This window comes from Takifugu flavidus, chromosome 22 (genome assembly GCF_003711565.1).
Source record: "Takifugu flavidus isolate HTHZ2018 chromosome 22, ASM371156v2, whole genome shotgun sequence".
Lineage (NCBI taxonomy): Eukaryota > Metazoa > Chordata > Actinopteri > Tetraodontiformes > Tetraodontidae > Takifugu > Takifugu flavidus.
This window is the reverse complement of record NC_079541.1, coordinates 8,628,568-8,656,232: the sequence shown is the minus strand read 5'-3', so window position 1 is coordinate 8,656,232 and position 27,665 is coordinate 8,628,568. Positions and strand designations below refer to the sequence as shown.

General features: G+C 44.7%; 2 protein-coding genes and 1 long non-coding RNA gene across 7 annotated transcripts; 1 reads left to right on the top strand and 2 right to left on the bottom strand.

Moving 5' to 3' along the window:
* Nucleotides 1-8,914: 8,914 nt before the first annotated feature.
* On the bottom strand, nt 8,915-12,114 carry phlda1 (pleckstrin homology-like domain, family A, member 1). The gene is made up of 2 exons (XM_057021899.1): nt 11,303-12,114; nt 8,915-10,355 (listed from the first exon to the last, which is right to left on the bottom strand). The coding sequence occupies exon 1, from the start codon at nt 11,786-11,788 to the stop codon at nt 11,330-11,332; it is 459 nt and encodes a 152-aa protein (XP_056877879.1). The 5' UTR covers nt 11,789-12,114; the 3' UTR covers nt 8,915-10,355; nt 11,303-11,329.
* Nucleotides 12,115-12,504: 390 nt separating this feature from the next.
* On the bottom strand, nt 12,505-24,127 carry nap1l1 (nucleosome assembly protein 1-like 1). Of its 5 annotated transcripts, XM_057021894.1 has the most exons (17): nt 23,972-24,127; nt 22,201-22,281; nt 22,099-22,127; nt 21,690-21,784; nt 20,329-20,431; nt 19,486-19,627; nt 18,675-18,755; nt 18,256-18,390; nt 18,028-18,099; nt 17,809-17,948; nt 17,424-17,569; nt 17,325-17,344; nt 16,365-16,487; nt 16,220-16,252; nt 16,087-16,137; nt 15,068-15,104; nt 12,505-14,108 (listed from the first exon to the last, which is right to left on the bottom strand). In XM_057021894.1, the coding sequence occupies exons 1-16, from the start codon at nt 24,110-24,112 to the stop codon at nt 15,099-15,101; spliced, it is 1,398 nt and encodes a 465-aa protein (XP_056877874.1). In that variant the 5' UTR covers nt 24,113-24,127; the 3' UTR covers nt 12,505-14,108; nt 15,068-15,098. The 5 variants fall into 5 exon arrangements, with proteins under 5 accessions (XP_056877874.1, XP_056877870.1, XP_056877871.1 ...); XM_057021890.1 differs by lacking the exon at nt 15,068-15,104; XM_057021891.1 differs by lacking the exon at nt 15,068-15,104 and having other exon boundaries at nt 18,256-18,384.
* On the top strand, nt 24,105-27,121 carry LOC130518943 (uncharacterized). Its single transcript, XR_008948180.1, has 2 exons — nt 24,105-25,786; nt 26,130-27,121. It is a non-coding gene; the product is annotated as an uncharacterized LOC130518943 (long non-coding RNA).
* The last annotated feature ends 544 nt before the right edge of the window (nt 27,122-27,665 follow it).

Sequence of the window (27,665 nt, the reverse complement as noted above, 5' to 3'; positions counted from 1 at the left end):
GAACTGGTGACCTGTCCTGATGCAGCCTGCCAGTACTGTCTGACATGAGATGAGCCAGGCTCCAACCCCAACCACCCAGCAGAGGGTAATAATAGAGAGTAAATGGGTGGTCTTGGCAGAGCGGGGCTCAGTGTCGCCGGGCTTCATTTCAGAGTGCGCTAGAAGATTCTTCTTGCCTGTCTGGATGTGACATACTTGGTTCTGTGAAGGAGATCATATGGTGGCATGTTAGCCAGGCTGTGACTGACTTTCAGAGCTGTTGCTTCTTCATAAAGCTGATATTCTCTTCAAAGCTTCAATATTGAATTTCAGTTCCTGAGCTTCACTCTCCTCTCCTCTCCTCTCCTCTCCTCTCCTCCTCTCCTCTCCTCTCCTCTCCTCTCCTCTCCTCTCCTCTCCTCTCCTCTCCTCTCCTCTCCTCTCCTCTCCTCCCCTCCTCATCAGCCATCCCCTCATATGAGCCTGGTTCTGGTACCGCTCAGGGTTTCTTCCTGTTAAAGGGGAGTATTTTGTTGACACAGTATCTTGTTGGGGGTCAGGCCCTGGGTCTCTGTAATGCACCTAGAGACCAATTTTGATCGTAACAGACGCTATATAAATAAAGATGAATTGATTTGATTTGATCTGGATGATAATCTGGGAATGCTGATTATCTCTAATAACACACGTTGAGTCCAGAGCGGGCACCCACAGGTTAATATGTGTTTGTTTGCTTCTGTGTTGTAAAAGGAAGTACCTCATGATACATTTCCCTTTAGCGCTCTTTCTCCAGCCCTCGTCTTCTCGTCACCACTATTTCTACTAGCGCCAAGTCTGTGCGACTCAGCTCCACATGGGAAGGTGTTGTGACAAGTGACAAAGATGTGGGCTGAGTAGAACACTTGTAGCCTCATTTCTTTATTTCAAAGCCTTTGTTGTGTAGCTCAAGTGGAGACCAGTCTAGCCAGCATTCAAAGCAGGATTCAAAAAGAATAAATTGATTTCGCTGTCATTTCCAGTGTTAATCTGTAGGTTTTGGTCTACCTCATCTGCTCTCTCAGAGAATAATACATTGCATTAAAGATAATTGGTGCTTAGACAAATGTGAGTACACCAACAGCTTAGCGACAGTGTTTCCAGAGCTTTGGAACTGAGGTCCACGATGGGAAATATTCCTGTGTCAGCTGCAGGTCACGTAGGCCCTCATGATAAGATGTTGACGATATAAACAGGGCAACAAAGTCAAATAGCTTAAAATAATAAACAGTCTCCTCCTTACAGTAATCACCAAAACCAAATTTCCAGGACTGAAGGGCCACCTGACACAGTTCAAACGAGGAAATCAAACATATTTGCGGATCAGTGCACCTAGCTTTAGGCTAATGTGATGTTTTGCTGCACCTCTGCAGATGAAAGATGGAAAGGAAAGTTTAGTCTTGGTGATAATGAAAAATAAAACTCATTCATTTATACCGACTTCGACACATCCTTTCACACGCGATTCATAGTCACTGTGGCTCTGCTGGGATTAAAGGATACCAGGACATCATGAGGCTTCTTTTTTATTTCAAAAAAATCTTTTCCAGATCATAGTTGACAGTCAGTATGTCGTTTCTTTTTGTGATGAGGTCACATCTCCATGAACAGCAGTTCTATAAATCTGCACTGAATTTGGCTGGATCATATACTGACTGATGCCTCCTCTCCTCTCCTCTCCTCTCCCCTCCTCTCCTCTCCTCTCCCCCTCCCCTCCTCTCTCCCCTCCTCTCCTCCCCTCCTCTCCTCTCCCCTCCTCCCCTCCCCCCCCTCTCTCCTCCCCTCCCCCCTCCTCTCTCCCCTCCCCTCCCCTCCTCTCTCCCCTCCTCTCCTCTCCTCTCCTCCCCTCCCCCCTCCTCTCCCCCTCTCCTCCCCTCCCCCCTCTCCCCCCCCTCCTCTCCTCCTCTCCCCCTCCCCTCCTCTCTCCTCTCCTCTCCTCCTCTCCTCCCCTCCTCCTCTCCTCCCTCCCCTCCCCTCCCCTCCCCCCTTTCCCCTCCCCTCCTCTCCTCTCCTCTCCTCCCCTCCCCCCCTCCTCTCCCCTCCTCCTCTCCTCCCCCTCCTCTCCTCTCTCCTCTCCTCTCCTCCCCTCTCCTCTCCTCTCCCCCCCCTCCTCTCCCCTCCTCTCCTCCCCTCCCCTCCCCTCCCCTCCTCTCCCCCTCCCCCCTCCCCCTCCCCTCCCCTCCTCTCCTCCCCCCTCCTCTCCTCTCCTCCCCTCCCCTCCCTCTCCTCTCCTCTCCTCTCCCAAACGGGTAAATGTAAATGCTGGGCAGAAGGATTAAATATTTATAATTTCTACATGAAAGTAAGTATGAATCTTCTTCTGAGCTGTTTAACATGTGGGATATGGGTAAAAAGTAATAACAAAAGATTATTTTTTTCACTGCAAAACACAGCACTTCACTCTCAATGAATACAAGTGTCATGATTTTGTTCAGTATTTTTACTCAAAGTGTGAGACTAAGAAAGACTGAGGATTAAGGAAGATTCGGACGTTTCAGTCTGCACATATTTGCTCTGCTCAATCCTGCTGGGTGAAGTCTCCACCTTCATCCTGTGTGTTTGTTTCTCTCTACATCCCCCTCCCAGCCCTCTCATCCTTTCTATCACCCGTACAATTTTCTCCCAATTTTCCTCTATATTTCATTTTGACCCCTCTCTGCATTAACACACGCCTGCGTGCACGTGCGCGCGCGCACGCGCACGGAGCGAGCTTTACTTGCCAGGCAGCGTGGCAGTGAAGGACGTTCCCATTCACGCACGCCTTTGGGAGAACACTCCAGAGTGATGGCAGGCAGCCGGGAGACCCTCATGAATGCGGAGGTGTGCACCTGTGACGCGTGGAAAGGTGAAAATGGTGCGAGAGGCTCTTTTCTTAATGTCACCCTATAATCCATCACTTAATCACATCTTTATGACATCCTCCAGCTTCCCTGTAACCCCCCCCCCCCCCACACACACACACACACACACTTCCTAACGTTCTGGCTCCCAGGCAGGTAAATACACATTTCGCCCAGGTTCAACACGCTAACCCGTCTGAACGTTCCGGGCAGCAGATCCACTGTGTGAATTGAAATGTTGCCAGCGTCCACCACTTTAAATCAGCTCACTAAACTCAAACGGTGGGATTTTGCCCAGTTTCCATGACGCCTTCCCCACCACGCTAATTGGTTAATTCTGGCAGTAAACTCTGCGGCAGACAGGCCGAACCAAAGTGTGTCATTAAGCCTTTAATTGCAATGAACGGTCGGATGGCGAGTCGCAGCCCTCTCCACCATATGAATGGAGAAATAAAATGGAAACGGAGTCCGTCTAAGCAGAAAATTGGCACTGACTGTATGGCGCAGCCACACGCGGCGGCGGCAGAGGAAGATCACGCCGAAGACTAAACACTCTCGTTTTGGAATTGTGCTCCCCTCAGCTGAATCAAACACTTATTCTGGCTCATTTTATCGGTTTATTGGCGCGGCTCGCTGCAGCTCTGCCACTTTGAGTTGGTCTCCAGGCTGTCGTCACATTTATAGGCCGTTACGCTCTCATTATGTGCTATTGCATAATAGCAGGTAAACATAGTGGAGGGTTTAGGACACAAGCCAGATGTGGTACTGAACAAATCTTTTGATGGACCGGGCCTGAACGGGTTCCAAGGGTGGGTCCAAGGTTTCCTGAGATTCTGTTATATGCCCTATTTTCACCCGTCTCATCCCGTCTTCTTAGCCACTTAACCCCTTTAAGGGTCACGGAGAGGAGACACAATGTGTGAAGGCAAGTCCACCCCTGGATGCCAGTTCATCGCAGGGCCCTATATGAGCATTTGAGGGTTCAGTACCTTGCTCAAGGGTACCTCTGAAGTGCTCTGAAGGTTTTATGGCACCTTACTGTACTACCAGAACATCTTTCATGCTTTGTCTGCTGGGGCTGGAACCAAAAACCCTTTCGGTGGCATATTGAGTGGTGGTGTGAAGGATCTTCCCACATCCCTTAAACAACTGCTGAAAAGATGCTCTGGATGTGGAGAAGAAACACTTGCTTCACAATCTTCAATAAATGAATCTAAAGAAAACTAGCAAAAATATCTCTGTAGCAGTTTTGAGTCCAAAACCTTACAAGAAGCTGTTAGCATCCCCCTGTTTAAACTAAGACAAAAACCGCATTACAAATGCTACAGCTAACACTGGTAATGAATCATTACAAACACAAATCTAAACAAATCTGATTAAATTACCACCAATTAAGTCTATTGGTGGAAGTCTACCACACACAGCATGTAACCTACATACCTCCCCGCAAAAGCCTCATTTGGAATTCAGGCTTTCTAATGAAATCCACTTATTAAAGTCAGGAGTGATTTGCTAAATGAGCAGTGAGCCATAGTCTGAAAACAGGATTGTGTGCTTTGCCTAAATTCAAAATGAATGGATTAAAATATCATATCAGCACCAGCTGCTAATATCTCAAGATGTCTATGATTTGTTATTTGATCGTAATTAGCTTCAGTTTCTACCTCGACTGTTTGTAGCCGCGCTGGTGAAGGACAACATCACAGAGTGAAGACAGGTGGCGGGGGAAAAAGACAAAGAAAGAAATAGGACAACTTCACACATTGGTAAATAAATCTCTGCAGGAGAAAGCTGTTCATGTCCACACGGAGCAGCACATCAGTACATCCAGCAGAATTAGTGTTTTGTAAATTAGCTTTCAGGCTACAACCGCTGTGATCAACATTAGAACAGCCTCTTCTGAAACAAGGCCAGGCCATTTATTATTGATGATTGGATTCCTATGAAGATGTCCTAAATAAGACTTGTGTAGCTGCATAATAAATGTGGCGCTTTTGAGCTGATGATGAGACTTTTCTTGTCGCAGCTGCTTTACGAAACAATTAAAACCGCCACACTGAACTTTACACTGATTCTGTTCTGTCAACATTTGCAGAAAATAAGCTTATTTCCAGGGAGTGTAACGCTAGTCGGTTAAAATGCCAATGCAACTGTTTTCCCGTGGTGAATAATCAACTCATTATTCTGGTTTAAAAAGCAGATCTGGGTTTATACGAAATTCACTTCTATGCTCCAATATTGAATTTTTTTTGAGCACTCAAACATTTTTTTTTAAAAGAATCTGACTCTTAAACACAGCCTGGATGCCAGCGAAACAGAAAAGCCGGGCTGAACAGTGTGACCTTTGGTTCAATGGTCTGAAAGCTCAACACTAACAGTACCAGAAATGAGAACTAGCGAAGTAATACTTTGACATTTTTGGAAATTACAGTTGGTTTCATCCAGAATTCGGATTGATACAAACCACCTGAGTTAGCTAAAAATTCTAGCTAGCATCAAAGTTTGTTACTCAACCTTTTTTTGCTCTTTTAGACAACAATCCTGCAGGCACATGGACTACTTTTTCCCCCTTTTTAACGATTATATGCAGATGATATCATCTGATTGTTCTGAACTCAACATTAAACGTGCTCTTTTAGTGGCAGCTGGACGGAGATGGCGCCGGACAGTGTGGCCATGTAAAATAAATGTGCTGCGGTGGAATGTTTATGAGAGTATTTCAGCTTGTAAACTCCGAAAAATAAAACTGACACCAATGTTCATTTGTTTGCCTTTGGCGCATGAAGGTCACAATCAGCCGTTGGACTCCACTGAGCACCATCCGTCTGAAAGCAGAAAAGTTGTCAGTGACAAGAGCCAAACTGGTTCAACTGGCGGTGATAATGGAGCTGCTCTGGAAGCCAGTCGCAGCTCTGTGTGTGATCGTCAGTCAGAGTCTGCTGAATGTCTGCAGCTGGGACCAAGGTGACATTTGTGCTCCGGTCCCCAACCTCAGCTGAGCCAGCTCACTGTGTGTGTGTGTGTGTGTGTGTGTGTGTGTGTGTGTGTGTGTGTGTGTTGAAGGGGGTGGTTGGTTGGCTCCCCTACATCCATGCCCTTTTATCCTCCTACATACACACACACATACACCCCCCACCACCACACACACACACACACACAGAGTTAGCTGGCGCTTGAAAAAACTACTCTTGATCACGATTTTTATGACATACTGTAAATTACAGCATGTTAGTTAGCTTGAGTTTGTTCTCCGTCCAACTCAAAGACTGTGGCTGTGACATCTAAAATGCACCGCTGAATCTAAAAATACAAACCAAAGTGCAAAACAAGCCAGTGAAGCAGTCGAGCACTCTCCAAGAGCGAATCACAACCTTGTTCACGTTCTGTCTCGGATGACTGAAATGCCACCTAAAAAGCTCCATGTGGACTCCAAAAAGGGCAGCTAGCATCTACCTCCGATATCCAGCTTTATCTGCTGATTATTGCAGTTTCTCTTCCTGCGGGAGGAAACATTAGAAATACAAAATGCATTTTATGTAAAGTTAAGCAGATGGCTCAATAATTCTAGGTTTTATATCTCATTAGCACAGGCTGCTAATGGCTAATTATACAAAGCGTAGCACTTTAGTCATTCTGAAGAGTTCAAATCGGATGATTCATGATCCTTTAGTGCAGGAAGTGTCCAACTGTTAGCGTCTGCCTCTTTTCGACGTTTATTTTTTACCGTTTTTTTTTTGTTTTGCCTGTTTTTTCCTGTCCTCCCCTCCTCCTTCTGGCTCCTCCCTACCCCTCATAATTCCCCTCCTGTTAATATTGCTACAGAAAGAACCCATCTCACTCCCATATCGCACGCCCACGCGATGTTAGAGAAAACAATACCGCGAGTGTGTTGAAATCTGGTGGTCTTCGCTCCTTCGCTCTTCGCTTCTCCATCTGAAAGAGGCGCGAAGCCACACTGCCACTGGAACAGCTGCTTCAGCTGTACCTGAGTGATGTTCTACGGGCACGGCGGAGGTTTTATAAGCTAATCACCTGTGCAATCGTCATCTCTAAATGTTCAACCATTAAAGGGTTTGAACAACTTGGTGAACAAGCAAAACAGTAAACCAGCAAGACACTGGACGGGATCTGTCCATCCAGCGCACAAATTAACACCGATATGAAGGATTATGGAGCGCGTAAACACCCTCACAGTTCCAGAAACAAGTTCAGTGATGACAGTTACTCTGAGGCGTTTTTTCTTTTGTACTTTTGACCTCTATCTCATTTTTGGTTCAGGGAGTCATTCAGCTAGCCAATGCAGGGCCCTATGTGAGCATTTGGGGGGGTTCGGTACCTTGCTCAAGGGTGCCCCAGCAGTGCTCCCAAGGTGCCCTGGCACCTCCCACTAATACCAGAACACCTTCCATCTTTTGTCCACATTGGGGCTTGAACCAGGAACCCTTTGCAGTCCAGGGGTCCCACCCTTATTTCAGAATATTTCCAGAATTTTGTAGCGCTGTCTGAAAGGTAGGTGATTGCACGAGCCCAAAACTGACAGCTTGACATCGTCATTAGGTGACAGGTCGGACCGGGATCACTGGGACCAACCTGCCGGGTCAGGGCCTCACAGGAAGTGTGGTGCACCTGCTCCTCAATCTTCCTCCAAATGAAAGAGAGACACGATGGTGACGAATTCATTGTGGGTCAACCTACATTCCGAGTTTGGGAGATGGAGGTTTCTAATGTCCTGTTTGAAGGACAGCTGGTCATTGGTTCATGTCCTCATCTGCAGGCTAATTTTAGCGCGCTAGCACCCCGAAGCGTAAAAAATAGAGAGGAAGTAGCCCTATTTTAATGCTGAATCCTGTTACCATGGACTTGTCTCATGTTTTTAGACCCCCTTGTAGGAAAAAAAAACCTTATTTTATATCTTGTGAATGTGTCCATGCATTTTTAATATGCTTTGATCGTTCAAAAAATAACCTTTTACAAAATAATACGCGAGTACCTGAAGAGGGTACCTGAAGAGGAATTTGATGAACCAATCCTGGCAACTCACAGGAGGAATTCTGCTGATTTAGAGTCATTTTTTCTCTTGTTTATCCTCTGCCTTTCAACTTTAATCGCTGTATGACTATGTTGTGAATAAAAATAAACTCAACAACTGTTGACTACCCCAAGTCTGACCGCAACAAAGGAGGCAAAGCTACGAATCCTGGCAGGTGGCAGTGATTTTAAATCACAATTTTTTGCAAGTGTCGGTGTACGATACTGGATTTTACTCGCAACCAAATACAAAGTAGTTATAAAGCTATCATCACAAACTTTATTTATTATAACTACTTATCCATTATAACTACTTATCCATTATAACTACTTGTCCTTTGTCCAGACGGTCGTCTTGCGGATTAATACAGTCTAGTTGCTCTTCCAACAAGCAGGATGTTTTGAACTCAAATTTCTGTTCAGCTTAAGTTCTGATAATTTCCTGCCGCTTTTTTTCATGTGGAGTTCCAACAGCATCAGCTAAAAACATAAATGTCTGTAGGAGAAACTCCCTTTTAACAGGAAGAAACCTTGACCAGGACCAGTCAACCAGTGTCTTTCCTCTGCGTTGTTTTGCTTGTTGGGTTATGTAATAACATAAACCCACATTTGTATCCGTCCCCAAAAAAGGCATTTCAGGTGCAGCAAATCGGGTGTCAGCGATTCAGAGGACCTTCTCAGCGGCGAGAGCTGCTGTCTGCCATCACAGCGCTCCTCTCTGGTGTCGCTGAACCGTTCACGTGTCAGAATGGATGGCGTCATGTGTGGGGTGTTTAATTGAATTATCTGAGCTTTGGTCGGCGCGAGCACTGACATTATGGGCTGGCGGCTCATCTGAGCAGCAACAACTGGGCGGTGAAACCCAACTCTCCACGTGGCGTCTACTTTTAGAGCAGGAAATGCGGGGTGAAGGGTTCAGGAGTGCGAGCAGACGCAGCAGCGGAGTCACAAAGGTCATTTAAACTGGCCCAGCCCAGCCTCGGCAGGGGGGATGGAATGGGAGGGGCTGACAAGAAACCACAGCAAACACCTTTGTTTTTATTTTATTTTAATGGAATGTATCTTCTCGAGGTATGAAAATATATCTTACACTGAAAGAAGAAATCAGACAGTGGCTATAAAGGACGGAGCTATAACTGTGTGTAAATGATGGTAACAGGAAGGCATGTGAGACAAACATCACCCCAGTTGCATTAGGTAAAGGGTAGAGCTGTTACCCAGTGTGGGAGATGACAACAACATGACGGCATGTGTTGCTTTAGAGGCGATACCTTTGGGGGGGGGGGGGGGGGACACTTTCCAGGAAGAGCGAAATGAAATGTTTCCTTTCCCTTGCGAAGAACTGCACAAAAGTCTGTCCAGCGGTTTGCAGATGCGTGGGGAGAGTTAAGTCAGCATTTTTAGCTAGCTGTTTACTACCTAGCCACATTCAACTAGCTAGCTAAAAATAGCTAACTTTTTAACCAAGCAAAATGAATAACTGTAATAAAAGAAATCAAACAATTATGATTCTCATGTGACATAATGGCTGCTCATTTGGACAGGATCGCTGTTTTAAGGTGACATCTGTCAAAACAAGGAAGACTTGTCCCCAAAATGCCTGGACTCGCCAACATCTGGGATAACCAAGGCTTCCAGACAGGGAATAACGAACGATCTCGCGAAGCTTGTGTCCAATTGATTGGTCGAATGTTCGGCGAACCGTTAGCATTTTAAAAACTGCTCTTTGTAGTTGTGAACTCGAAGGTTCCCCACTAATTATCTCAAACTGGTTTGGCCTGAAATACAGCCATTTGAAGCCGCTCTGCTCCTGAAAACATTCATAAATCTGCAATCTGAACCAAACAAGGTCGACAAGTTAGCATCTTACTGGCATTCAGCCTCCCCCCCTCCCCCCCCTTCCCGAAAAAAAGGAAAGCAAAACACTGCAAAATGCCTCATATACAAACCATTAACCATGTCGGGATCGGGCTGTGTGGGAATCTCATCATACGTCTATCCTCTTACAGAATATTCAGAGCTTCAACACCACGTGACAACAAAATGATTCTTTGGTTCGATTGAAAATGACACAGGGGTGTTGATTCGTAGAGACTAACCTATAGCAACCGGAGCAGGATGTATGCACTGATTCCCAGAGGGTGCAGTTTATGAACCTCGGAGCGAAAATCCAGTCCAACAAAGACCACAGAGATCATTCATCAAAAGCACATTTGTTATAGAAAAAAATATATATATTTATATATATATACAGGTAATAAATAAGGGATGAGCCCATTGTTCTCGCATGCTTTTTGTCCCTCAGTCTCTCGAGTAACAAGTCTCTGCATTGAAAAGGTGATGAGAGGAGGGGTGGGGGCTGGTCTGGACAGGGAGTCATCTTGGAGGATGGTAATTGGTCGGAGTAAGGTGGGGGGGGGTGTTCTTGTCGCCTGGTGTAGCGTTCCACCTTCAGCGGATGGTTCGGTTAACCTGCAGACACAAGCAGGTGGACAGAATCTGTGACGTCAGCCGTTTAAGAGAAAAGGTTAAAAACAGGCTCAGGTCCATTTTGGCCCAGTGGAAGTTAAAAAGTATCAATTAAAACAGGTCATTTAAAATAAATGGAATGATTAATATACACTTTAGCAGTATATTTTCTCTTCTAAAGGGAGTAAACCTCAGAACTGGTGCATTTACGCAATCGGTTTGATTGGTCCGTGAATGAAATAGATGGTCCCAGGATCACATGTAGGAGAGATTTTTAAGCGTTTCTTTTTGTAAACGTGGAAATGTTTGATTGTATCGTTGCATTAAAAGTCCTTAGCGTGGCAAGAAATGATGATATGACAGAAAAGCATCCAATTAAACCCCGGGATAATGTCTGCTTGGATGCAGCAGCGGGATTTAAAGCGACACTGACTGATTGGGTCACCAAATCCGAGACACGTGCACGCGAACGTGCCGCGGGAGCTGCTTGGGTGTTCTTGCAGACACTTATCTTTGGTGACATGCTTCTGAGACTGCGCTACAGGGCAGGTTCAAGTGTCAGACGTGCACCGAGTGGGAACCCATTTGGGTTGCGGGCGCATCCCCGCGCGTAATATCGCGTCTCTTTCGTTGCGCGGCTCGATTTCATGATTGGGATTCGAAGTCCACGATGGTCTTTAGGCGTAAAACCATCCTTTATTGTAGGAGGATGCTCCTCCTTTACTAAAATAACAAACCTGTCTGGGACTCAAGCTCTTAAAGCAAAATAAATAAATCCATCTGTCCCGTTCTGGGATATTCAGTCGGCGTTTGATTGGTGATGTCATTAGCTCACACATTCAGAAAACGCAATAAAAATCGATTCTCTGGTGATCAACGGGCAGACCAGGTGGTCCACGGCTCTAGAGACCCCCCTCCATCATTCTCGCCCTGTCTTCAGGGGCTCTTACCGCCGGGTGCGCGCAGCTGTCCGCGGGTCACGCCACGTTGGGCGCGCTGCGGAGCGTCTTCTGTCCGGGCATCTGCACAACCAGCAGCTGCTGCTTCTGCCTGGTGGACTTGACGGCCAGGATCGCCTGTCGGTTCTTGTACTGGACCATCTGCAAGGTGATCTCCGCGTTCCAGCCCTCGTCCTGCGGACATCTGAAGTCGATCTCTTTGCCTTCCGTCATGACGACCGTGAAGTAGACGTACTTGCCCTTCCGCTCCACGCAGTCCACCGTCTTCATGTTGGCGAAGTGCAGCTCCTTCACCCTGTCCACGCTCCCCCCGTGCTGCTGGGGGTGGTGATGCGGCTGGTCATGCTGCTTCGGCGGCAGCAGAAGCACGCCATCCTCGGTCAGGACGCAGTGCTTCTTCTTCCAGAGCTGCAGCAGCCCGTCGCTCCGCTTCTCCAGGAGACCCTCCTTGAACACCTTTCTGCCGTTTTCCAACATATTCGCCGGGTCCCTTCCCCCCTCCTGAATGTTTCTGTGGATAACCAAACGTCTCTGCACCGGAAAGACTGGGGGGTTTGACTGAAGGATGCGCGTCCGTGCGACTGTCACCCCTGCACAGAATGTGTGGAGGGTTTGTGGAGGAGGGGTTTGTTGGAGACCCGCGCCGCCCCTTCCAAGACACTGGAAGCATGGCTGCCTGTTTTGATACGTCAGATATTAGATATATAATTAAGTTTAACGCGCACACTACGGTAGGCTGTGGTGTCCATAGATTAATGCTCTTACAGGACTCTCCGCGCTCATTTAAACCATTCGATTATTTAACAGCCGGCCTGTAAAGTGTCTTTATAATGAGACATATGTCCAATTTTCCACATGCACACCCTCAAGGTGTACTCGCATTTACTGATAGCCGAGTTCCCAGTATATCTGAACGTTTCTTTGGTCATTTTTTAAAAAGAAATGGTTTTTAAACACTGCAATGGCTCCCTCTAGCGGCAACTACACAATTTTGCGTGATAAGCGTTTGCGATGCGCGATTCTGCAACTCAGTTTGAGCTGACGGAATAAACCGTTTTCCAGCCGAGGGAATAATTAGGAACCCTCCATCAGTCACCGAGCAATCACCAGTTTCGACCTCTCAGAACCGTGATGTCTTTAGTGTTTGCGAATATATTTTTGAACGCACTTGTAATAAATACCAAACAGGCTCCTCATCTTTAACCAATTTATTCATGAACACACATGTAGTTATTGAGTACATTAGTATTTTGTAGCATAGCACTTTGCCTTGACAACAGCTGTTCAGAGGGACCAGACAAACCGCTTGATATCCTTTTCCCATGAACGTGTGAATACCTCCGGCATGATGAGAAGTACCCTGGCTTTCCGCTGTGGACACGCTGCGTCCATCACGACCAACACGGAGCTGCTTTCACAACTAAAGGCATTAAGGACAGATGGGGAGGGCAGCAGGCTACAGATTCCCTCATCCCCCCATTAAATATTGCCGTCGTGATTGTGGCCTTCTGAATACTTAATAAAGTTGATCAGGAGTGAGTGTGTGTGTGTGTGTGTGTGTGTGTGTGGGGGGGGGTGTTTGTGGTGGGTTACGGGCCCAAAACGGCAGCCTTATCCTTCTTCACCTCGTTCTGTCACAGTGATAAAATCAAAGCAAGACTGGGAAGTTGGGCTGAGGCCTGTAAATGGTGACGCAAGAGATAAATGACATGACCCGGCGACCTCAGACGCTTCCAACACCTGGCTCGTCCTCGCTGTGCTACATCTGCCCAACCTTGCTATGCCAAAAAAAATACAAATAAAAATAAAGCCCCCCTTCCCGGGATCAGAAAGGTACTGCACAATATGAATTCCCCACAGAGCAAAGGTCAAAGGTCGAAAGCGAACAGATAACAGGACTCCGCGCTCCATGACAAACCATCAAGAGCCTACAAGGACCCTGAAGCACGGGTTAAAGGGGCGGCCTTCAACCGGCCGTCCCGCCAGCGTGCTCCGAAGAATCCTTTGGAATGTTTAAGACTCGACCAGGCTGTTTTCCAAGACCTGGGAGTGAAAATTTGTCCTAATCCATCTAGTTCAAGAGATGTCGCCTCCCTTTGAGAGGGTCTCAGCGATGGCGCCAGCCAGGCTGCTTTCTGGAATGTATCAAGAGTGGAAACTAGTCCAGCACATGTGGTGCAGGAGGGACCCAAACACATCATTTGCCCAGCATGATTGGATAAACCTGGACTCGACACCCTGATGCACGTTCACCCAACTCTGGGTTCAAATTGCTACAGTTGATTTGTTTTAACAAGTGCTTAAAGGAAACAATTTAAATAGGCAAAGACTGACTAAAATTAAACTTTGGTTGGAAGGGGGGGGGCAAGGGTGAGGGGGCGGTGGGTCTAAATCAATGTTATCAGGCAGTCTAAACCACAGCTGTTGTCTAAGAGCAAATACAACAAAAGACTTCACAAGAACCCAAACTAGTTTTAGCAGTGAAGAAATGTCCATGCTTTTGAGGGGAGGGTCGTTGTCCTGTCTATCTACTGTACAGAAGAGAAGAAAACAGGTCTAGTAAAATACTATGTATATCGAGTCACATACCTCCCAGTATAATACCAGAGAATTCTTGTAACAAAAATCTTGAAAATTCTGTCTACCAAGAAAAATACAAAACATAAGGCCGTAAGTATCTATTTTAATCATCTTTTGTCGTTTTTAATTTGAGAAGCCGTTACAGTGCAGTTGATCCTCGAGTCAGCCGGGCCAGGTTTCACTGCTGCTTACACTCAGCCGGGGGGCCCGCCTCCTTCTGCAAGAAACCACAGGGGCAAGAGAACGTCGGCGAGGGTCATCAACGCCAGAGCTACAGAGCAGAACTGGTGTTCGGCTTTCTCCGGGCTGCAAATCTACAAACTGCCTAACAGTTGAAATCTGTTAAACCAGAACTAAAGCCGAGTTGGTGCACATACGCTGAACTAGTTTGCTACTCGTCTTGATGGTCAAACTTTTGTCCTGTGACATTCAAATAGTCTAATCTGCATAAAACAGCAATGTCAATTATTTTAGCATTAAAAAAAACCTGGCTTCACAACCTGGTCCTCTTTATGGGAATATTTATAGAGGATTTAATGCTGGGATAAAAAGTGATGCCCATTTTTGCAATCATTTCTAAAACACTCATTGTAAACTGAGACGGTGATACACACGTTCAACACCTTGAATGCTGAGAATCATGATGCCCCAAAGAAATTATACCCCCCCACCCCCTCAAAAAAACAAAACAAAAGAATAACCCAACAAAGCAACTATCCCAGCATTAAATTCACCTGTATAGGGATAAAAAAAAGCTAATGTAAATGCTAGAGGCAACTTCAATCTAAGAAATGAGGACTGGACCAATGTGTACGAAAATAAATAAATAAATAAAACCATCCAGAAACGATACACAAAAATTATGGCAAACAAATCAAACCCTTAAAAGCCTAACTCATGTTTTGTAGAGGATGTGTCCGACGTGGGAAGAAAATAAACATGTTCTAGCTTCAACATACAGGTGCAAATGCAGAAGTCACTATAGGTTACGATTAAATCAAAATACACGCACACAACAAACCATGGTTAGTAACTCAGGACGGTGCGGCAGGGCGGTGAAAGGGGGTGGAAAGAGAGCGATGATGGAAAATCAGGAAGAAAGAAAAGCTAAACAAAACTGACAGCGGAGGGGGGGGGGTGATGGTAGTAGGCTGACAATTCACAAGCTGTACCTACCAGGATAGGGTTATTTTTCTACTGTCACCACTTAAACCTAGTGAGGAAAAATTTAAAGAGTAGCTGACAAAGGATGCCAAAAGTGACTGGAGATGAACAATAATGACTACAAAACAAAAAAAACTTTAAGTAGCACAGTTTGCTTTAGCAAAGAAGCAAAGAACATGCTTGTTTATCGCCGTGTGATGTCAAAGGTGAAGTACATGAAAAACCAGCAGCACAAAGCAATTAAGTGTTCTTTAGTTGGGCTGTCTGGGACTCAGGGATGTCACTAAAACATGGACCAAGTCAAACCACCATTTGAACATGTTCCTTCAGAACGATGCACCGGTGTTAGTATGTTTAGTTGAGGCCAGGCTTCACGCATCGTTTAGGAGAGCAACTAAGAATAAAGATGCTCCAGTGGGCCATCGAATGAGTATTTAACAGTGTCAGAACAGGTCAGAAGGTCACCATTATAGCACCAGAGATTAAAAAAGTCACCACCCTGCGCCTTTTAGGCAGGGTGTAAAGGAGGAACTGTATTTTAAGTGTGTGTGTGTGTGTGTGAGAACATTGGGTGATTGTGGTGAGCAACAAGACGGCAGTACTGACAGTTCCTAAATTTCGTCTGTGGTTGGACTTCCTCCTTTACACAAACGGCAATTATTTCCTCAACCCAAAATAATTTGGAAAATGGTTAAAATTAAAAACTGAAAAGAGGTAAAGAAACCCAAAAAGTGGATATGAAATGCATCCGACAGTCTGCATCCTGTATGCTAACAATACCACCCCTGTGAGCTAATCACATTTAGCCAATAACATAAGAACTTAGTTTATGACTCTTCAAGAATGTGTCATTATCAGCAAGTTTTCACGCTTTGGCTTATTAACATCTTTTAAACGGCTGTTAAACACCCGAAGGTGCAAAACATCTGTAACCATAACAGACTTGTGTTCCGTGGGAGGTTTGAGGAAAAAAACTAGAGCTACTGAGAATAAACGAGCCTGACGGGTGAGAGGAAGAGGGGCGGAGTTACCTTGGGATCATAGTCGGGGTCATTTTCCTCATCGGCCTCCTCCTCGCCTTCCTGAGTGGACAGCACGTGGTTCAGGGTAAGCAGGGTCTCCGTGACAACTACAAACACAAGCCTTGATCTGGATCAGCCTTACCTCATCATCGACCTCCTCTGCCTCCTCTTCATACTAGAACAAGAGTCAATTCAGGATTAGTCCATGTTTTAAAAAGGGAATGGACACAAATATGCCCAATAATTACAGTCCAAGTTTCGTTTCAAATCCGGGTTTCGACACTTACGTCGTCGTCGTCGTCCTCGATGGCCTCTCCTGTAAAGTAGAGTACAGCCCGAGGTACAATGCGCTCACGGATGAAGTGGCCGATTTCAAAGTCTGCGGCGAGGACGGCCTCCGAGTCTTCGTCCTGAAGACAAGCCAAATAGGTTTTTACTGCTTGTCTAAAATTATATTCAAGGATTCACTTCTTTAGCCTCACATCATGTAGTCATTGATATTAAATCATGATGCATTCAATTTGGAAAGGTCTGGTTTTTTCTGTTTAAACTGACCCTAAACCTCATCATAAAGGAAATAACTCCTTGATTACCGTATTTTCCGGACTATAAGCCGCTACTTTTTCCCTACACTTTAAACACCGGCTTACTCTACGGTGCGGCTTATTTATGTATTTTTTCTATTGGCCACTAGGGGGCGCTCGAGCAGAAAAGTTACTGCAGGCACTGTTTGGAAAAAAAAAAAAAAAAAAGCAAAGGTAGTGTAGCGTGTTGGGGAGGGTCAGTGCGGGAATTTCCCAGCATGCTTTGTGGCAGTGTGGCTGTGGGTTCAGGTTGGTGTTAACCCTGTTTTTGTTCGTTGTAAATGTTCTTTTGCAACTTTCAATGTTAGTGTTCTATTTATTGAGTTCTGGTTGTTGATGTATTTAATTACTGTTTGCACCTGCACACCATAAACCAGGTTATGTGTGTGGCTGAAGACCTCCCTTCGTTGATGCGTTGAACTACAGAATAAGCTGGCAGAAGTCTGCATCCGAGTTCTTCCGCGACCTGTGATTCTATGCGGCCTATAGACAGGTTTGTATAAGTAAAAAATTGATTTTCTATCTAAAATTAGATTATGCGGCTTAAATACAGGTGCGGCCTTGGAAAATACGGTAATTACAATTTTACTCTCATCTACAGATAGTGATGCATAACAGGCATAAGTATGTGTAGAAAGCATCAAACTATATGCAAGGACTCACCAACTCTCCGTTTTCTGGAACTAAAAGGAGAGAAGACAAAGTTAGAGCGGGGGAAAAACAAAGGCAACAGATGACTTTATGGGATGTCTAATATTTTACCCTCTGGCGGGGTGAAAAAGTTGAAGAAGGAGTCGTTGGGAACCGTCTTGGTGACGGTCCTCACAGTGCCGCGGCCCTTGTGCTTCTGTTTCTTCTTGATTGTTTTCAATGTGACGTTCTTGCCCTTTACCCAATCGATTGTGCAGCTGCGGCAAAAGCAAGCATTTCGTTTGTGGGTCTGACAGCATCAATTAGAACGTAACGAGGTTGCGCTGTAGCCGTGACATTTGCATTTCCTCCGATATTGCTCATAATACAGCTGGTGTACAGGTGACATTTGCGTTACATAAATACAGGCATCCCATATCCTCTGCATATTTAGGACAGACAAACATGCACCATGCTCGAGTATTACCCTCAAAACTTGACAGTCTGCTGCACTCACCCTGTACAGCTCATGATTTCTGGGCCGTCAAAGGAGAAAGGGTCACTCTCATCAGGTTCCGATCTCATCTTGTAGGTTTTTGTCAAAACTGTGTTTGTGAAGAATTCATTGGCCTCAAAGTGGAACTCTAATGTGAAGCTCTGGAGATCAAACCAAATGACAAAAATTAGAGCTTAAAAAGGGAAAAAAAAAGCATTTGGATGAACTGTGATCACTCACCATTGGCTGTCCTGGATCTGAAAAGTATACTTTAATGTCTTGTAAATGTTTGAGGATGGGTTCATCGTGTTCCTGTAGAGCAGAAACACGTTAAGGTTGAGACACAACTGTTCCAGTTTCCACTTCCTGCTGAATATTTAAACAGCTCAGTGCTAGACATCACTTGTCCAGCAGGTGGAAGCAAATCGGTTTGTTGGCTGCAGCCTCCCTCATCCCGTAGAGACACACCTGCAACATGTCGCTGAGAAGGTCCACGTTTTTGAAAACCGTTAACCAGAACTCAGGGATGCCTTTGGGGTCCTCCTTCTCCTCATCTTTCTTCTCATCTTCCACCTTGGCCTTCTCTTTCATTTCATCCTGGTTCAGTAATGACATTTGCTCATCAAAATCATGCTTGATCGAAGCGCGTGAACAGAAGGAAAACAGTCAAACACGTACTGACTGGTAGAGTATTTAAAAAATAAATAGAGAATTCACACATGACGCTGATGCTTATCAGAATTCTCAAGTCGTTAATAGTATGATAAACGTCAGCGTCAAGTGTGGATGAGTGCTCCTTTAAGAAATAAATTCAATACTCTGAACGGCGTCTGTAAAAAGACGACAATCTTTCGGGGTCCTTCCGTCACGTCTATCTGCATACTTACTGTCAGTTCCTGCTCCTCATCTGCCTTCCATTCACATTCCTCATCCGTGGGCTCATATGTGGCTTTCACGATGTCACTTCTCTGGGGGGGGGGTAAAAAGGCAGGAAAAAGCCCATCATATATCATCACTGCCAAAACAAGCAACATCTGTTCATATTCTAAACACTGTAAACATGCAAATGAGGCTTAAAACTGTGACATAAGCGACCTAAAAATAGCCCCATCAGTCAAGATTCATCTCAACAGTCAATCAGACTTGACATTTAAGTGATACAGCCTCCCCCGCTGAACGACGACAGGACTGCTGACTCACGCCCCCCCCCCCCCAAACTCAGCATTGGTATCTGTGCGTGCGAAACTTCCATCGGCCCGTCTTCATCGCAGGCTTTAAACGCGTCCACAAAATAAGACCACCGCAGCCTCCAAGTTAAAATTATTAATGTTAAAGCTTTTCTAAATCCCATATTAATGACACATAATCCACTTGGATCACTGGAGCCAAAAACATCCAGGGAAATAATCTGCACAAGGGCTTAAGTGAATGTGATGCAGGCACATCTTTCTCCCAAATTACAGGAATCCTCTTATCACAACTACTTCAAAAGACAACAGATCGATATAAAAGTGGGAGCTGGTTTAGTGGCTCTGAAGGTGGGGAAAACATGCTTTTCAAGCTCAGGAAATTGTTTGGTTACTAGTTTAATCACCATAACCCAGACTATTCTCCCTCCCCTTGCTTGCGGCACATTAGTTTAGCCGTCAATATTGCGCAACATTTCTTTTTAGACAACGATGTGTGTAAATGACGTACTTTGTCAAAAAGGGGCTGGTAGAGAGCTGCATACTTTCGTTCCAGTTCATGGACCTCTTCATAGAACTTTGCTTCAATGTGGGCACATTTAACCTGCAGGTTCTTGAGGGCATTCACACGTCGCTTTACAACCTTTGGTAAACTGTGGAAGACAAAGACACTCAAAGATCAAGAGATATTTGGATCATAAAAGGTCTCTTTAATTCGCACATTAGGAATGTTTTAGTGTAGTTACCAACACTAATCCCGAGTCCTCAGCAAGTTAACATAGTTAACATAGTTGCAGTTGGACAAAAATATACTTTTGAGAACCTGTGGAGCTCTTTACTGTCATTTTATTCCTACCAGCACGGCACAAACTGGGGTTCACATTGTGCAAGAAAGCACGACCTTTTAAATGTTGATCTGCTCCCCGAATCTCCCGGCAGTGTGGTAAATTAAAATCCTGGGAGTATCCTGGCGATGGAATGCATGTTTTGGCTGCTGCTGCTGGAGCCCTACTGGTGACTTTAATGGCACTTGTCGAACAATTGGCAGCCCGATCAAGGAGCTGTTGACTGGTGGTTTCTGCTGAGGAGTGGAAGCTGAAGCGGCCTCGCAGCAGCGGTGAGCTCCTTTTACACATGCTGCTTCCACATTGGTGTTAAGAGGAGAAACTGTTTGTCATCTCAATGCTGAATCTGAACCGAACGAGTTTGCAGACAACTTTCTTTTTAGCGTAATGTGAATGTTTGGATTTTTTTCCCTTGAAATAATCCCATTGGAAAGTTACAGTCTGAACTGGTGCATCCCCTATTACTTTTATCAAACAAGGGTGAAAAAACTAAGAGATGGATTGCTCACCTCTCCATGTACCCCGATGGAGAGCCGTTCAATCCGTCCAGTCTCTCCTGCAGCGCAGCCAGGATCTGGGGGTTCTGCATCATCTGTGCGGTCAGTTGGCGTGCTGAGGACACACACACACACACTTTCACTGAGGCTCAAAGGGAAATAAGAAACAAACCTTGAGTACAAAGGAAAAGCTGGATACAATATCTCCTACACATCTACACATACGATGTTCTAAAAGAATTTGACCTCTGTAGTTCACTGCAAATTGTCACTGATATGCCTCGGTAGCAGATCCAGAGGCTGAGAGAAGAAGCATCTCTCAGAGGGAGGGGGGAGAATTGTCTGGTAAACACCCCAAGATTCTATCCAAGGATGTTCTCGCCATGTCATCTGTGCCAACCGCTGAGCCACGATGGTAAATGGCACCAACATGTTCCCATCCACTCCATACAGTGAATGAAACACTGGCTAATATGGACGTTGAAAAGGTGCTCCGGCTGTAGTCAGGCGGTGGGGCTGGCACGCTGCTCCCGACGATCAAAGCCAAGTCGAAATGCCGCAGGCAGTAATGAGATTAAAGAGATTGGAAAGTCGCTCCTCTCGGTTGGCACATCCAGGGCACTTTGCTTGCAATGTTTCCAGTGAGAACAGAGCAGCGATCTAATAAATATACAAGTTGCGTGCTTGATAATAAACGGTTATTTTCGGATGAATCAGTCATTCAGCCACCACAGGGCATGCTCATTTAAATACTCTCCTAAAGATTACCGAATTATGCAACTCTATAATTGATGTTTTATTCATGCAGATTTTTTTTAGGGTTAAATGTGCCAAATATTGCTTACTGAGATAAGATACTGGATATTGCAAAGCTACAAATAAATATCAAATACCCCCATCAATGATATCCGTTTCATCACACATCTGATGCGCAAAGGTTTTTCCACCGGTCGTTTGCTTGATTTTAGCCATTTCTAACCAAACTGGTCATCTATATCTCACAAGTCCTCCAAAAGTTGAAAATACACTTCCAGTGGTTTCAGTGCTTCAAGCAAGCCTTCAAAGGGTCGCAATGCTTTTAAGTTTTCTTTGACAAAACCGTCCAGGTAAACTATAAAAAGATGAAGCACAGCAGTAGCTATATTTGTCCTGTGAGTTAGAGTACAGCAATATAATAAACTGAACCATTCAAATGATCTAGAGACCCCAAAATAAACCATTTAAAGCTGCTTCATGCAAATGGATCAATTCCAAATCAAGCCGAGGGATTCGGAACGTTCCCTCCTGAAAACTATGTATTCTCTGGTAATTGAATTGGTTACCCTCACCTTTACGTGTGTTTAATGTATTTTATGTAACATATCAAGACCAACCTTTGCTGTTTACATCTTCTCCCGTCTCCTCCTCTTCCACGTCTTCTACATCTTCCATGTCAGCCGGGTCCATCTCAGCCTGATCTTTGCTGCTCCCACGAGACAAGAAATAACCAACTCATCATCACACTTCAAATGATGACACCAGGAATACCATCTTATTATAAATAAAACATTAAATCTGAGCACATACCATCAGGAAAGATTTACCTGGAGATGTTATTAAATCAAGTTCTTATAATTATGAGTAGATGCAGCATCTGTCTAAAAGTGGACGAAGTTGCAATGTCCTTTGCCTTTATTAGAATTTTTATCTAACCACACACCGACATTACATTTGGGATTCTCCCTTTTAACCCCAAGTAATAGTCGCAACAAAAAATAGGCAAAGGTTTGAATAAAAACTTACTTGTCAATGTCTGCCATTTCCAGGTGATGCTGCAGAGAGAAAAGAAAGTGAATATCCAGAAGAATGTGTCACTAGAACTACAAAAAAACAGACATAACTCACCTCCAGGAATGATTTGAGGATGATCTGGGCTTTTTGCCTTCCACCAAGTTGGCTGTCAATGGGTGTGTGTGGTCTACACTCCTGCAATAGAGCAAGGTCTAATTGGCAGTATGCAATCACAAAGTCCTCCTAACACCCGATCATTTAAAATAAAGTTAAACTGTGCAAGACCCTGACCTTCGTTTTATCAGTTTTAAAATGTCTTCTCCAATTTTTATAATCTAAATACTAAAATCACCTTGATGACTGTAAAGGCAAATTGACTAGTGACGGTGGAGAAAGTGGTGTTAGCTTTCAATTTTTTTTATATATTTAAAGCCATGTTAGAAAGCAAAACAGTTTCCAGTTGATCCCTTTTGGGCAATACTGGGCTGGTAACTAATCTTTGCATCTGTGACTCGAATAGAAATGCAGGCACCAGCTAAAGATCTCTATAAATCTGAGGGGGGAACCCTGCACTTTTCATGTCCAGCAAAGAGGTCTTGAGATACCTTTCCATCGGCCTGATATAATTTACCTTAGCAGGAAAGTATTTGCAGCAAAGTCAACACAAAACTGTCATCCGGTTACATTTGCTGGCCTCCATCCAGCAAATCCAGCGAGATTAAAGGGTGTTGATGTGACAGTTCATAGAGCTCAGATCTGTGATGACTGATTGTGCACCTTTAGTTATGAGCCTTTTGTCAATCTGGTTTCATACCATCATCCCATTATGGATTTACAGCTGTGGTCTGGAACAGACCATCACACTAAACCATGATGTCATCATTTTATGGTCAAGATGAAATGGATACAGTGGCAACTATGATTGAGATGAATGATAAAGTATGTTTCCGGCGTTTAAACACAACAAGCCAGCCAATAATAGCGAAGAGACAATCAGGTATGTGACAATATTCTGGCCCAAACGACCTTTTCCTTTCAACTAATCCTCCGGTGTGACCACGTGTTGCCTGCTCAGGTCTGACACAAAAGCCCCCGTGTGGGTGGATGTCTGTCTGTCTGTCTGTAGCCATATTCCAGCCGAGTGAGCGAGACAACCTGTTGAAACTACTCGGTTTATGCCCCCCACCCCCACCCCCCAAAAAATGTCCGATCTCCTGCGCCGCTCATGATGCCCCAAGGCTAGTTTAAAGAGGCTAACTTTAGCCGGCCTCCATGGTCTTGATACCGCACTGCCCCACTGTTTCCCGGCTAGTTGAGCTAGCCCGTGTGATGCTAGCCAGCCGATGCGCACCGCTGTGGCTGAGCCAGTGGGAGGAACAGCCTGACACGCTGCTGGAGCCACTAAATGTGGGCCAGTTGGGAAAGTAGTGCCGAGAGTTTAAACGTGTTCACTCCCGAGTCCATCAACTGCCCAGCTACCCCCATCCAAACTAGCATTAACCAAACAGAACGTGAAGGTGGTTTTAAAAAAACAAAAAAAAAACAAGGATAATGTCCGAAGACACGTGACAACAAACGTGGATCATAATGGGGATTATTCCATGACGTGTAAATTAAAACGACCGTCGTTGGGGGTCTATTTTTCCAACCTGTCGAAAAGCGGCGCACAGTTTTGTTGTTTCGTCTTTTAATCGCGTCTGACGTTAACAAGCATCATGGTGGCGGCAGCCTCAATGGCTGCACCCGTTAGCGTTAGCAGAGACGAATACTCTTCCTTTGACGCCCTTTTTTGGCTCGGCGGATGTGCCATTTCTCGGCTGGCAGCTTCAAACGGGTTTAAACGGTTGGTATGGGGGTATTTTTCCCTTCTGTAATCCCGCTTTACCTTCGCTGTATGCGCGGCGGCTGGATCGATGAAGCGGCTCTGCGCAGTGAGACGGTCCCGGGGAAGAACGAGGCTCCGCTCTGATGGCGGTAAAAGGAGAGACAGATCCCGCCGCTCGCGCTCATATACATCCAACGTCATCACGTAAACCGGCAGTCGTCGAGGCAACGCTGAGAGTGGGCGTGGCCCCGAAGAAGATACTCTCCAGCAGCAGCAGCAGCAGGGACGTTCGCCAAAATGCACGCTTGTATCAAAGAAAACACGAGACACAAGGATGTTTTACAGCCATTTTATATGAGTGACAATATGGATCATACAGGGAAGTGCAATGTCTCACACAAATTGTTTGCAAGTGGAGGCATTCATCGCTATTACACCTAAGTAGGGTAGCAGAATGAATGTGTTTAACCAGGGTAGTTTTGGTCATTTAATTCTTTCCTAGGTTGCATCTTATGCGTCTTTACGCATCCTGGAAATTGCATCTTCCCACCCTATGTGCCACATCCTTTGGATTTTAAGAGAAAATGGCGACACTGTTTGATGAATGAATCATTGGAAAGTCTGTAAAGGACCAGTTTAGCAGCTTGTGGCAGAATCCTGCAACAGTTTCCTCGGGCAAAATTCCCTTGTCCTTCATGAGGAAAGCTGCCAGAGGCAAAGACTGTCAGAGTTTCTGTGATTCATGCATCAGCCAGCACCGGTCTGAGTATTACTAACACTGGATGCTCGGTATCAACTCACTCTGAGACACATCAGCACAAATCCAAAGGTCATCTGTCATCTAACACTTTCCCATAATAGAGATCCTTCCAACATAGGCCTTCCATATAAGAAACCAGGAGGGAATATTCTCCTGAGTCATGACAGCCACAGACAGATTCACACAGACAGTGAAGAAGAAAACTATATTTTACACAGACTAATGTGCTGTAAGTTTGTGATGCGATCCGAGCATCTAAATCCTGAATCCACCAAAGTATTGACAAAAAAAACAAAACCTTTTGGGGTGATTAATGCCCCCCTTACAGCAAAACAAAATCAAATCATTAGACAGGTTTGTATGTAAGAATCTTATTTTTGCTTAGGATGTCGCAGCAAAAATCACACCTGTATTTAGGTAACCAGATATCTCTTTATTGGACAGGCTAACTCAGATATCAACAAGATCTGGTGCAAGTGCTGAAGAAGCAGTATATAGTGAGGCCTTGATGCTTAGCCTGCTGGTCACTTGTGAAGTATTACAGCACCATCCACAATAAGACAGCAATTATTCTCTATATACAGTATCTAAAGTTGACATTGCTAAATGAGCCGGGCTAACCACAACCCAGGTGATTTGCACACAACTATCTGGTCTTTGCAGTATTATAGTCGCGCATTGTTGGGTTACTGGCTGTAACCCGACTGCGGCAGGATGGGAGGCGCACCTTGGAAGGTTAATGTAAAGGCACTGAAGCTGAAAATTAAAGCTTCCTTTGCATTATTGACAGATGCATGTTTCTGCAGACACTGTGTGGACAACTGCCGACCCAGAAGACGGAGGCAACACTTTGTTCAAAACGAGACCCCTTGCAAGAGAGACGTTCTTTATATTTCAATTCTTTTTTTCACTACCTCCTTCTAAAAGTGGAAATTTCCCACTTTGCTTTCCAGGAACTTATTTAAATGAAGTCTGTAACTTTTATGGTGGAATGTAATTAACTACACTCTCTTAACTCTCCTAACTAACACTCTTAACTGAGGTAAATATAGTACTTTTTGTGTTACAGAGAGTGTCAGAAACATGAGCCTGCCAGAGGAAAGTCCGACCAACAGGTTTGTCAGTTGATTATTTCAACAAAGAGGGCGCATAACAACATTTGGAGGGTGCGTTCAAGTGCACATTGGAGCCAAACCTGAATGATAATGCAGTGACACTCAAGTTCTAAAGTTTAGCATCAAATAGTACTTTGGGGGGGGTTCCATCATTTTTTCCCTCATAAAAGTGGACAGAATAGATGTTGACCAATATCTGAACATGCTAAACACACACAAATGTGCAATTACAGTTCCAAAATTGAATAATACATGTAAATAATATGCAAAATACACAATATAAATACATTTTGTAAATTGTTGTATCAGCAAGGAGCACCTGTTTTTTGTTTTCTGTCCACAGGGCTATGTAGCACTCCCTGGAGGGGAGGAGGGGAACACACTCGGTCCAGGTTTTCTGATGATGTTCCCTGATCTCTTCCTGGCACTGGAGGAGGGCCGGAATGGAGAGCAGAAGTGCCTGTTATTTCAGCAGCAGTCAGAGGCTCATTTAGCTTTGTGTTCATATAATTGTAGCATAGTTGTGGTTCTGGAGATAATTATGATTCATCCTTAAATCTAATCTGGGTTCCAGATGTGACAAGATCCACTTTTGTGTAACCTACAAATGCATTCACCAATAAACCCTTAAAATTGTCAAACTAAGAGTTTAAGAATAACTCATCAGGCTTTATGATGTTCACCAGTCCAGCCTGTGTAGCCTCCAGGAGTAGACATCCAACAGAACTGGGAGAATGCATCTTGTGGGTGTGCAGATTGACACACAGCGCCTCCTCTCCGCTATGCCGGGATGCCTAAATGGTCTGATTAATGGAACCATCAAATGCTAATGGGTGTGACTCTTGAGGGTCCGGCCAGAGCGTTCAGCCTCAGAAAGTGCTGTGGGAGGAAGAAATACCACCTCTGCAATTTTCAGTCAAGTGCAGACAAAACAACCGGCTCCAACGAGATCAATGTGGGAAGCAAAAATAGAAAAACAGAGGTTATTGCACCGTGCGGGGTGGCGCGTCACATTCGTGGCAACACTCAGCTGATTGACACCTTAAAAGTCAGAGCCTGTGCTGATATGTTTCTCCGTTTAAGCGTTTAACATTGTTCATTCTCAAGACTGTAACATTATCATTAATGTAACATTAACTCATTAAGCAAAAGGCTGTTTAAAGAGATCACTGATGGCCAAACCGCAAATAGACTATCCAGCATCTGTGTCGGCCTTCCAGTTATGGCTGACTACAAGTGGAAAATCCCGGCACTAACGTGCAAGAATTTAGCGGTTTACATGCAGAAGACCACATCAATACAATAAAAACTTGCACTGTTGCTACAATAAGTCAACTGTACTCCCGTTTCTTTGAGTGATCTATTATGTCAACACCTCCCAGTTGTCGGTTGCAGACTCGTGACTCGTTCCAGGTTAGTCGTTTAATCATTTTCCTGCAGGTTTCAGTTGTGGATGAACACTGCAATCAATCAACCTATCTATCTATCTATCTATCTATCTATCTATCTATCTATCTATCTATCTATCTATCTATCTATCTATCTATCTATCTTTATTAATATAGAATCTTTTGCAATCAAAATTGGTCTCTTGGTGCTTTCCAGAATCCCAGGGCCTGACCCCCAACAAGCAATAGTGGCAAGGAAAAACTCCCTTTAACAGGAAGAAACCTTGAAGCGAGTTACTTTCAAAGGTCCAGCTGATGCGCTGCTAGACCTTGAAGGTTGTTTTTTTTAAATTATTATCATTTTATTTGGCATAAACACGATTGTTCCATTTGGGAGGAAACTGTTCCTCACAAACTGTTAGACGGCATGTCTCGTGAGCGGACAGCGAAAACCCAAAAACCTGCAACAATTATGTTTAAAAGGGAATTTA